The sequence below is a fragment of the Balaenoptera musculus genome, chromosome 13 (genome assembly GCF_009873245.2).
Source record: "Balaenoptera musculus isolate JJ_BM4_2016_0621 chromosome 13, mBalMus1.pri.v3, whole genome shotgun sequence".
NCBI lineage: Eukaryota > Metazoa > Chordata > Mammalia > Artiodactyla > Balaenopteridae > Balaenoptera > Balaenoptera musculus.
The window spans coordinates 82,566,723-82,579,112 of NC_045797.1; the positions used below are offsets into that span (position 1 = coordinate 82,566,723).

Genomic DNA, 12,390 nt, shown 5'->3' on the forward strand with positions numbered 1-12,390 from the left:
GTTGCAAAACTAGTGTCAAATTATTTTCAGTGGATATTTATATTTTATTCTAATTATTTTCATTCTAGGAAAGTTGAAACCTTTCCGTATTGAGTTATAAAAATTGCATCAATGCTAATTATTCTCCCTTGAAATTAAAAATTATTTTATTTATACATCAAATATGTTCATAGTAGAATAATAAAATAAACCAACATTATACTTTTTAAAATCACCTGCAGTCCCACTACTGAGAGATAACTACTTTTATTACTTTGATGTATCGCTTTCCAACTTTTCTGTTTCTAAAGATATGTGTAATATATGTATATTAAGGGACCATATTATGTACATGGTTTTACAACCTGTGTTTTTTTATGCAACAGTAAATAGTAACACACGCTTGTATAACAGTTACAACATGCCAGGCAGGCTGCTAAGCAATTGGTATATAGTAACCAGTCTTTACAACAGTCTTTCTAGATGGTATAACTACTGTTATTCCCATTTTACAGATGGGGAAATTCAGGTAGATAAGATAAATGACTTGCGAGAGTTCACACAGCTGCTAAATGGTTGAACTGAGATTTGAACTTAGGCAGAGGACTCCAGAGTCCATTCTCTTTGCTCTATGGCCATAACCAGTTTTCTGTGCCAATATAGACTTTGTATGTAATTTTATTGGCTACATGGTGTTTCACTATCATCTTAACCTCTTACAAGTATTCAGTTCTCCTTTCTTGAAACACCATTTTTTCTACATTACTGGCTCTTCCTTCTCAGTTTCCTTAGTGGTTCATTCTCCACCTGACTTGTAAGTATTGTAGTTCCCAAAGGCTAGGCTCTTATTTTTTTTGATCTGCATTTTCTCCCAAGGCAAGTTCATGCAGTCCTCTAACTTTAAATACGATCCATGTGATGTCAAGGCTCAAATTTATAGCTACTGCTCAGAACTTTCTACTTTGCTTTCCAAACTCATATTCATGGTAGCTTATTTGACAACTCCATTAAGATGTATCACAGACATCTAAAACATGTGAAATTAGAATGCTTGATTCCCTCTCTAACTTTGCTCTTCCTCCACAAATCTGTTCCTTCTCTTATTTTCCCATCTTAATAAATAAATGACTCTAGCATCAACCCAGTTGATGCTCAAGCCAAAAAATTGGGAGTCATTATTGATTTCTCTTCCCCTCATTTCTTATATTTGATTTTTCAGTAAGTCCTGCTCATAATATTTCTCTAGTCTCTCCACTTTTTGGGGGGTATTCACTGCCACCGCCTTTCTCCAAGATACCCTTTCATTCCCAGTCAGGTATGAGGGCCTACTTTGTGTCCTGCTTTGTTTTCTACTTCTGCTAACAGTTTCACCATTGTACTATTGATTTTGGATTGGGAGTGCTGATGGAGAAAATACCAAGACTGGATTTATTAAATCTTCTGCAGATTCATGCTCTCCAAGCTCAGCTGAACCCACATTACTATTTGGCAAACTTTTTTCCCCATACTTCATAGCCTTGTATTTTCACATACCACTCCTACGCCAATAAGGGTATAATAGAATCAACTATGGGGCTTTTCTAACATACATGCTTTGTTTCATTTTGTTTTCTTTATTTCCCCACTTCTCTATAATGAGATACATGAAGGTGGGAAGTATAGATCTATCTAATACAAACTGCTGCCAAATTGACCCTTCTGAAATACATTCATTGTATCTCTCCTTTGCATTTTATGGCCCCCTTGCCTACTAAATGAAGCATGAAGTCTTCATCCCGGCCTTCTAGGCCCTCTTATTTAAGATATCACCAATTAATCTTTTTAACCCTTATTTTCCATCATGCTATCCTTTCTGAGCAGGCTACTTATTTCAGCGCATGCTCTTGTTTACTTGTCTGTTCCTCCAAAAATGTTGTTTCACTCACTCTCAGTACTTATTTTAAAAGAGAAGTTTCCTGATTCCTTTTGCTTTCCTTCCTACCCTTTGAGTGTGCCCTCTCTCGTCTGCATCTTTTAATTATGATTGCTTTCTTTAATTTCCCATATTATGCCTTGTGCTGTAGTTTATATGTATACTTCTTTGAATCTTTTTATATTGTAAATTTTTTGAGGGCAGGAACTGTGTCTTTTCAATACTTTTGGCATTCCCATCAGGAGCTCATAGCTGTGTGTCTGAAAATAGTTCACCTATATCTGGGAAGATGATCTTCTTTAGTCAAGTACACAGTTTAGTAGGAATGTCTGTAGAGCAACAGGGAGAAAGGGGGGAACCCTCACCATGGAGCCATTTGTTAATTCAGTCTTGAACATTGGTAAAGGACGTGTTTGTACAGCTAGATCATATCTGTGATTGGATTTTTCTTGTCTTTTTATGTCCTGTACAACACAGAACCTGAAATGTAGAAAGTTTTCATTGATGTGAATTGACTGTGATTATTCCTGATCCCTGGGCTCAGGTGCTCCCTGGGGATCCAGAATGCTAAGGGGATACAGATTCTCAGTGATAGAACTCAAGGCTGATATGAGATGAGGATCTTGTTCTTTGTTTTTTTTTTTAAATCTCCTGCTGGCTTGCTCTTAATTTAAATGGTTTTAAACTAAGGTTTTAAAGTGGAACCAACCAGAAGGAAAGAGTGTATGGGAAATGATTCTCTAACACTTGTCATGTAAACTCAGGTTTTTTAGTCCTCTTTGGAGTAAAACAGTCTCCTTGCTGGTTACAGGGTTATTTCTGATTTGTAAAAATTATCTCCCTTCCTCCATGTTTTGGTAATTCCTGTATTCCCCCATTCAATCTTAGCTGCCACAACCAGACCTGGCAGAGAGCAGGAGGACATGCTTTTCTTGTGTCTTTAGTGGAAACCCCAGCAGCACACAATAACTGTTCCAGATCTGTCAAATAGATGCATTGATTCTTTTTGTAAAAATAATCTATTGTAATTTTTGATATCAAAAATAAATTTTAGGGCTTCCCTGGTGGCGCAGTGGTTGAGAATCTGCCTGCCAATGCAGGGGACATGGGTTCGAGCCCTGGTCTGGGAGGATCCCACATGCCACGGAGCAACTAGGCCCGTGAGCCACAATTACTGAGCCTGCGCGTCTGGAGCCTGTGCTCCGCAACAAGAGAGGCCGCGATAATGAGAGGCCCGTGCACCGTGATGAAGAGTGGCCCCCACTTGCCACAACTGGAGAAAGCCCTCGCACAGAAACGAAGACCCAACACAGCCATAAATAAATAAATAAATAAATAAATAAAATTTAAAAAAAAATAGTAAAAATTAAAAAAAAATAAATAAATAAAATTTAAAGCCTGAAATGGGGCATTTTGGTTAGAATGAGTTTCAAAAGTTTTTGTCCACAAGTGTTCTAGGAGATCTAGGTCCATTTTAGGACTTTTTCAAACATGTCTCTAGCTACACTTAGGAATGTTTCATCTACTTTAAAAAAATTTTTTTTAAAGAAGTACATATTAGCTATAAAAAACACAAACAAATCTAAGAAAATAAAAATCCCTCAGAATTCCATCAGCTGAGATAAAACTGTTAACTGTTTTGACCCTTATTATCTTTTTTTTTTTTCCACATACATACAGTCAATTAGCTGGTACTTTTGCATTCATCCACTTTTAAAATTAGAAACTAGGAATATAGCAATTTTTTCTCTAACAGATAGAGACATTGGAAGAGAAGCAATGTTTTTGTCCTTTAGGTAATCATGGACTAGTGACATAGGGGAGACACATGTAAAGTTTCATAACAGAATGAACTGAGTTCCATTTGTCTATGGTGGAATTAGCTAACATTTTCATTGACTATATTCTGTGTGCTAAGTATTTATATTCATTATCTTGTTTTATCTTTTCAACAATTCTGTGAGATTCTTAAGTAGATGAATTCACTGAAATTTAGAGAGATTAAGTGAATTGGCCACATAATTCATAAATAGTTAGGACTTTTGCCCAGGTTTGTTGACATCTACATCCATGCTTTTAAGCAGTACTCTCTGCATTGTTGTAATGAATCGCTACTATATCTATTTATCCATCCATATTGAATAAAGGAGAAAGAGCTAGAGAACAAAGGGGAACGTACAGAGATGCTGAGGAAGATTATAATAGAATCATTCAGAAGGAGATATCCTCACAAGGAAGGTCAGTGGAAACCAGCTTTCCTGAAATAACAGTGCTTTACTGTAGTACTTTGTAATACTAGTACTAATGTATTTTAAGGTATGAGGCAGACGTTTGGCATGAATACAACTATTGCCTCTTAATGTTTGTTCTGTAGATAAAGTCAAAGACTACAAGCTGGTGGTTCCTGACTCTTGTGTTATGAGCCTGTAAAGTGTTCAATTACAGTAGTTTAAATGAAATTCAGGCCTCATTAACTAGAACATCTAACCAAAATTGTCTTTATTTATTAAAAGTTTTATAGATCTCATAGCTATAATTTTGCTGAATTTGTTAAATTGGATAATTCAGCATTGTGCCAACCACTAGGCAGCCTCACAAATGAAAGTTTGTATTGTATTCTGTTCTTAAAGGAGCTTATGAAGCAGACATGTACACAACTAATTTTGATATTAGATTATTGTAAGCATTTTGGAAACACAGAAAGGGAAACCGTTTTGCATAAAGAATCACCAAGAATAAAGCACCAAGAACAGGCATTTTTCTCATGTTCAGAAAATCATCTTATGCCTGTGTTGTTGTTTATTTGAATGAACGGCTCTTTTCTCTAGGTTTGTTTTTGTTTAGTTAATTCATATATAAAAGATTAAACATAAATAAATGTTTAACTATTTCCTACTAGCTGACAAATATCTTTTAGTTTCTGTTCATAGCTGTTCTTTATAGCAGAATTCTTAAAACTCTTGTCATGGTCTGAGTCAAACATAAATAATATTATGGTATAAATTAATTGGCTCTTACTGTTATATGATTGCTTTTTCTAATGAAGTTAAGATAACATTCAAATCCGATTTATTCTTAGAATAAGTGAACATTTGAAGAATGGCATAAATACAGAAGCGAGAGTACCTTGGCTGTCTCTTTTTAGTAATGTTTTAAACTTTAAAAAAAAACCCACAACATTTTATTAAAAGCATTGCTGGACTGAGCATTTGCTTTGAGATAATTTGCTAAGTAAGAATCTGGTCTATCTACTGTGGAAGGGATTTCTACTTTTAAGACTAGGATCCTTCATCCTCTAATCCCCCACCCTCCCACCCATGTTTTCGTATTGCTTTCCCATATATTTATCTTCAGCATTCTATAAATGGCATAACACCATACAAATCAAAGGAATTGTTTTTCCAGTTTAGTAATTTAATATAGAAGATGGATATAATCTGTGACCCTCATCATAACTTATTTGGCCCTTGGCATATAGGAATCTTTTCATGTAAAGTTACAGTATATCAAAACACTTTAAATTTCAAAATATTTTAAAATACTTTAAATTTCAAAGTATTTCAAAATAATAAGTGATATAACCCATTGATATAATAACCTTTCTAATTATAATTTGATTAGGCAGTTTTCATCCTGGGCTGTATTTTCTTTCTATCCATATGGATGTTTTATTTATTTGTTATATAAAGTACTGAGAAGGGATGTTAAAATTTCCAGCTGAAATTAGGATTTGCCTGTTTCTTTCTTTAGTTCTGTCAATTTTTGCTTCATGAGTTTTTAAGTTTATTTATTAGATACAAACATATTTAGAATTTTTAATGCCTTCCTGATGAATTATTACTCCTTTTATCTGAATTATCCTTTTTTTCTCTTTGCCTTGAAGTCTACTTTGTTATTAATATTGCTCTGTCTACTTTCTTATCCTTGCTGTTTGCATGGTGTATCTTTTCCTATCTTTTTATTTTTAAGCTGTTTGATCTTATATTTAAAATATATGAGGTTAGGTTTTGCTCTTTAATTCTCATAATCTCTGCCTGTGAATTGTGTGTTTAGTCCGTTTATATTTACACATATTTCAGACTGTTTAAAATTGTCTTGTAGGCCCTTAAGTCTCTATTCATTTTCATTTATTCATCTTTCTCTTTATTCTCTAGATTGATTTGTGTTCAGGTTCACTGAATGTCCTTCTATCTCTATTCTCTGTTAAGCCCTTCCAAAGAATTTTACATTTTAGTTATTTTTCAGTTATAGAATCTCCAATTGGTTCTTTTTTTAGTTTCCATTTCTCTGTTGGTATTTACTTCTGTTCATTCATTGAGACTATTTTTTCCTTTTTTTCTTTAACATACTGTCTTTTAGGTCTTTGGACATATTTATAAGAAATATTTAAAGTATTTGTTAGCTAAATCCAACATCTTTTGGGGATGTTTGCTATTGACTGCTTTTTTCTTGATGATGAGTCACATTTTCCTCTTTGCCTGTCAGGTAATTTTTAAATTATGTACAGGTCCTTTTTGATATGTGATAGAGACTCAATTTTGTTATTTTTCTTTGACAAGTGTTGATTTTCATTTTAATAAGCTGTCCAGTTACTTGCTGATAACCCTTAACTTTTGGAGCCTTAGTTTTTTACTTTGTAAATGTAGATGTGTTTAAAGACCAAGTTGTTTCCCAAGTCCTTTTAAGGACTCCAGACTCTACTCCCCTTTTGATCTTTTAGGGTTTGGTATTATAAGGCTTTGTTAGGTAGTGCTAGAGTAGGCCTTGCTTTAGAGCATGGTTCTTTCTCCTAAGATGTCTCACCTTGATGTCCAGGAAATCATCAAGGTTTCTCCACTCTTTTTTTTGGCTGGAAATCGAATGTGCCTGCAATGCTGTTTAACATCTGGTGACTCTGTTTTGTTATCAACCCCATTGCAGTTGCTCTCTGGTATACCTTTGCTATTTCCTCTTTGGATAATCCCTACCTTTGTTGAGCTTACATTCTAATATGGGACTCAGACAGTACAATGGAACAGCATCAAAAAATTGCAAGTTATGATGTCTTCTCAGAAGAAAACAAATCGAGTTGTGGGGTAGAGAACAATGAGTCTGTTTCCCCCACATCTGCAGTAACTTCCTTCACTGTAGTCTTGAACCCCTCAAAATCGTCCATGAGGGTTGGAATCAACTTCTTCCAAACTCCTGTTAATGTTGGTATTTTGACCTCTTCCCTTGAGTAACGAATGTCCTTCTGGCATCTAGAGTAGTGAATGCTTTCCAGAAAGTTTTTAGTTGACTATGCCCAGATCCATCAGGGGAATTGCTGTCTATGGCAGCTATAGCCTTACAAAATGTATTTCTTAAATAATAAGTCTTGAAAGTCGAAATGACTCTTTGGTCCATGGGCAGCAGAATGGATGTTGTGTTAGCAAGCATGAAAACAACATTAATATCATCGTACATCTCCATCAGAGCTCTTGGGTGACCAGGTGCATTGTTAATGAGAAATAATAATTTGAAAGGAATCTTTTTTCTGAGCATAGGTCTCACCAGTGGGCTTAAAATATTTAGTAAACTATGTTGTTAACAGATGTGCTGTCATCTAGACTTCATTGTTCCATTTATAAGGCATAGACAGTAGATTGGCATAATTCTTACAGGCCCTAGGATTTTCGGAATGGTAAAGGAACATTGGCTTCAACTTAAAAGCCACCAGCTGCATTAGCTCCTATCGTGAGAGTCAGCCTGTACTTTGAAGCTTTGAAGACAGATATTGACTTCTCCTGTCTAACTATGAAAGTCCTAGATGGCTTCTTCTTCCAGTATAAGGCTATTTCATGTACAGGGAAGATCTGTTGGTTAGCGTAGCCACCTTCATTAATTATCTCAGCTAGACCTTTTGGATAACTTGCTGCATCTCCTACATTAGCGCTTGCTGATTCACCTTGCTCTTTGACATTATGGGGAAAGTTCACTGGCAACCAACTTCTGCTAGCTTCAGACTTCTCTTCTGCAGCTTCCTCACCTTTCTCAGCCTTCATAGAATTGAAGAGAGTTACAGCCTTGCTCTGGATTACGCTTTGGCTTATGGGAATGTTGTGGCTGGTTTGATCTTCTATTCAGACCACCTAAACTTTCTCCATATCAGCAATAAGGCTGTTTTGCATTCTTATCATTTGTGTGTTCACTGGGGTAACACTTTTAATTTCCTTCAAGAACTTTTTCTTTGCATTCACAACTTGGCTAACTGGTGCAAGAGGCCTAGCTTTCAACTTCTCTTGGCTTTCATCATGCCTTTCTTACTAAGTCTAATCATTTCTAGCTTTTGCTTTAAAATGAGAGATGTGGGACTCTTCCTTCCATCTGAACACCTACAGGCCATTGCAGGATCATTAATTGGCCTAATTTCGATATTGTTGTGTCTCAGAGAATAAGGAGGCCCAAGATGAGGGAAAGAGACAGGGGAACAGCAGGTGAATGGAGCAGTCAGAGTGCATAAAACATTTATTGATTAAGTTTGCTGTCTTATATGAGCATGGTTTGGGGCACCCCAGAACAGTTACTGATCACAGATCACCATAACAAATATAATAATGACAATGAAAAAGTCTGAAGTATTTTGAGAATTACCAAAATGTGAGACAGAGACATGAAGTAAGCAAATGCTATTGGAAAAATGGCACCAACAGACTTGCTCGACACAGTGTTGCCACAAACCTTCAATTTGTAAAAAATGTAATATTTACAAAGTACAGTAAGTCAAAGTGCAATAAAACAACGTATGCCTGTAAAAAATGTCGGACCAGGGTGGTATCAGCGGAGGTAGTTAGAAATGGCTGGGTTCTGAAACTGTTTGAAGGTAGGACTGACGTGATTTGCTGATGAGTTTTTATGAGCTATATGAGAAAAAGAGGAGCCAGAGGTTTATAGCCAGAGCAGTTAGAAGAATGAAGATGCCATTTACTAAAATAGGGAAGACTATAGGAGAAATAAACTCAGGGGTGAAGATTTGGAGTTCAGTTTTGGTCATCCTACTAGATATCCAAGTATAAATGTTAGCAGTTATTATTTATTATTAATTATCCAGTAGATGTTAACTTTTATAATCATTCATTAAATATTTATTGGCTCTGTGGTAGAGTTTGCTATGTTATATTCTAGAATTTAAATGATGGTCAAAAATGGACACTGTCCTTGCCCTTACGGAATTAGCAGTCTAATGAAGAAGATAAGAATTGATCAAATAACCATATTATTGGTAGTTTTTCCCTTAAAAAAAAATAAGCTTTTAAATAGGATACCTAGGAAGAAATAAGGATGACTTAACAAAATCACAAATAACCCTTGATATCTAAATTTACTAGGTTCTTATGGTCAGATCGTGATGGATACATGTACATATCTTACAAGTTTCTCATTTAACAACATCTTATTCTTAAAATTGGTTAGCTTAATTAACAGGGAATGAAGCTTCATGAATTCAGTTTTATTTAGATGAAATGAGGTAGTTATATATTGAATCTAGCATTTAAAGGTATTGTATATTTCATGAAATATTTAGGCTGTGGGGAATTTTCTCCTCTCTTTCATTAAAAATGTTATGTTTTTACTTTTTATTAGTTAGCTAAGGATCATTTTGTTTGTAACTAAAGTCTTTTAAGAACAGCATTGTAGTATGATCTGTTGTTCACCATTTTCTCATAAAATTAAAGAATTAATTCTTGTGTTTTAAAAAATCAACAGGTTCGTCATAAGGCATCACAGAAAGTTTATGCTATGAAGCTTCTTAGTAAGTTTGAAATGATAAAAAGGTCAGATTCTGCTTTTTTCTGGGAGGAAAGAGATATTATGGCCTTTGCCAACAGTCCCTGGGTGGTTCAGGTAAGCATACTAACTTTTATAAGTTTATTTCCCCTTTTTATAAGTGCTTATTATTTTTAAGAATTGATTTTGCATGCTGAAAGTCCTACATCTCATTCACATAATGACAGTGCAGTTATTTTTTAATAAGATCTGATTCATTACACTTGTTTAATCTTCCTAAATAGTGTGTTATATAGAAATGACATGTAATACTTAATTGTTGTATAAAAGCAAGTATTACTTGCAACTTTCTCTTTTTTAATTCCTTTATAAAGAATTGGATTGATTACCAATATGCCATTGTTCTCCACCTACTCTTTCTCATGATTTACATAATAGGAACAATAATCAGCTTATCTTGAAGAGGGGGAAAAATTCTACATTAAAATTTTTGAAAATTCTCTTATTACCTATAATGTAAGACATTCTTGGGATTCCTAATTCAGCCTTTTATTTGACTGTGAAGTAAGGAATTTACTTGGTTACCCAGTAGTACAGGTCACAGAGGAAGGACAGGATAAATACTTTATTCTTTCCCTGTATTTACCAGTTTTCAAAATAAGGGATTAGTTTACTTTTATCCTCAAAGGTGACCAATTTGGGAGAAGTATCAGTTTAAACTCATGGACTTAAAACCTATTTGATGTGTTTCAGTCCTTTATCTTATTCATACTCAAATTGTGACATCTTTGGCAGTGATCATGTTCAGGTTGGCTCTGAGTCCTTTTGACAGAGCCTTAGTTAGTCTTCGATAGCTAGCTTGCCGTCTTGACACATAACAGAGTGTTCCAGACCTGTCTTGTACATTTTCTGTCCTTCTCATGGAGTTAACCTTGCTTGTAGGTCCATCTTTTGTACATGTGTGAATATTTCTTTAGAATAGATTCCTAGCATTGGAATTGCTAGGACATATGGTGTGCACATTGGGCATTTTGTTTGATATTGCCAAATTGCCTTGTAAAGAAAGGTTTTTTACAAGTTTATATTACACTCTAATTGTCCAATAGATGTTTTATTTCACTAAATTTTTAGCAAATGCTGCATATTGTAATTATTTTAAATTTTTATTAGTTGCATCCTTGAGAAATAAGATGTTATTGTGTTAAGTTGCATTTTTTTATTATGAGGTTCAGCATATTTCGTATGCTTATTAGTAATTTGTATTCCTTCTCCACTGCTTATCCCATTTTCTAATGTGTTGTTTTGCTTTTTAAAAATTGGTTTGTTAGCATGTTAATACATTATGGATATTAATCCTTTGTTATATATGTTGGAAATATATTCTCTTGGACTATTGTCTGTTGTTTATTGAATTTTTAAATTTAGATGTAGTCACATCTGTAGATTGTATATTTTAATTTTTGCTGGCAACACTTTCCCCATCCCTAAGATGAGGAGTTTATAATCCCCAAGATTATAAAAATATTCTCTTATACTTTCTTTAACTTTTTATATTTTTATTTTTTCGGGGGGGTTCTATTTCTAAGTCACTAGGAATTTATTATTTTTATTATGAAGTAGGATTTGTTTTTCCCAAATGGGTAGCCAGTTTCCCCAGTGCCATTTGTGGAAAAGCCCATGTTTTCCCCATGAAGTAAATGAAAGGTCCTGTATATCATTCATGTGTATTCATGTATACACATGAATTTCTCTTTTGACTGTTTGCCATTACTTTGATTTGTTATTGGTTTATACACTAAAATCATTGTTTTAATTTCTGTAGTTTTTCATTTATTTTGGTATCTGGTAGGGCATGTCTCCTCTCATTATTCTCCTTTTATAATAGTTTTTTGGCAGTTCTTAAAATTTTTCTCTATAAAGTTAGAATCAGCCTTTCATTCTGTTAAAAAATACAGTTAAAATTTTGACTTGCATTGCTTTAATTGGTAGGCTTTTTTTGGGGGGGTGGGTTGTTTTTATTATTTTGAACTATTAGGTCTTCCCATAACAATAATAGTATATCTCTTTGTATAGAGATTGATCTTCAGTAAAGCCATATTACTTTTTCCCCCAAAATAGGATCAGAAGAAACTTATGTATAAGAAAATAATTTTTAAAATATGTAGATATTCAACATACGAAAGAAAAATAGAATTGGCTCGGTCTTTCAGTGTAGCATTGAATAGTAGAAATTTTTCATCCTTTTTTATTTTAAACTTCAGTGGGTAGAGCTCTGATGGTTAACTATTAAATCTGATGTTTGCTGAAGCTTTCTGGTTAAGACAGTAAAGGATTTGGCCTGCCCATCTGTTCTTAGCTTATCAAATATTTTTTATCAGGAGTAATGTTAAAGTATTTGAAATGTTTCCTTCATCATCTTTTGAGATGGTTTTCTTGCTTAAGCTGTTATTATAGTACACACAAAAAATAAATTTCAGGGTAGTGTAAAATCTAAAGTAAGTGCTATTTGCTATAGTATGATATTTTCAATAGAATACCAAATTTGACTTACTTACATTTTAAGTAATTATCCATCTATTTGCATAAGTGACATATGACCTTTAATTTAATTTAATTTATTTTTAACATAGGCTCTTCTGGTTGGTTTTCATATCATAGTGAGATCACCCTAACAGACACAGTTGAAAAGCACACCACTTTCTTCTGAGCTTTGGTACAGTTTATATAAAGTAGAAACTATTCATTCCATGAGG

The 12,390-nt window shown here is 34.1% G+C and overlaps 1 protein-coding gene across 1 annotated transcript in view; it reads left to right on the top strand.

Moving 5' to 3' along the window:
• Nucleotides 1-12,390, top strand: part of ROCK2 (Rho associated coiled-coil containing protein kinase 2) — a 142,516-nt gene that overhangs the window by 62,510 nt on the left and 67,616 nt on the right. The window contains 1 exon segment of the mRNA XM_036872594.1: nucleotides 9,617-9,754. Coding sequence (XP_036728489.1) covers nucleotides 9,617-9,754 — 138 coding nt within the window.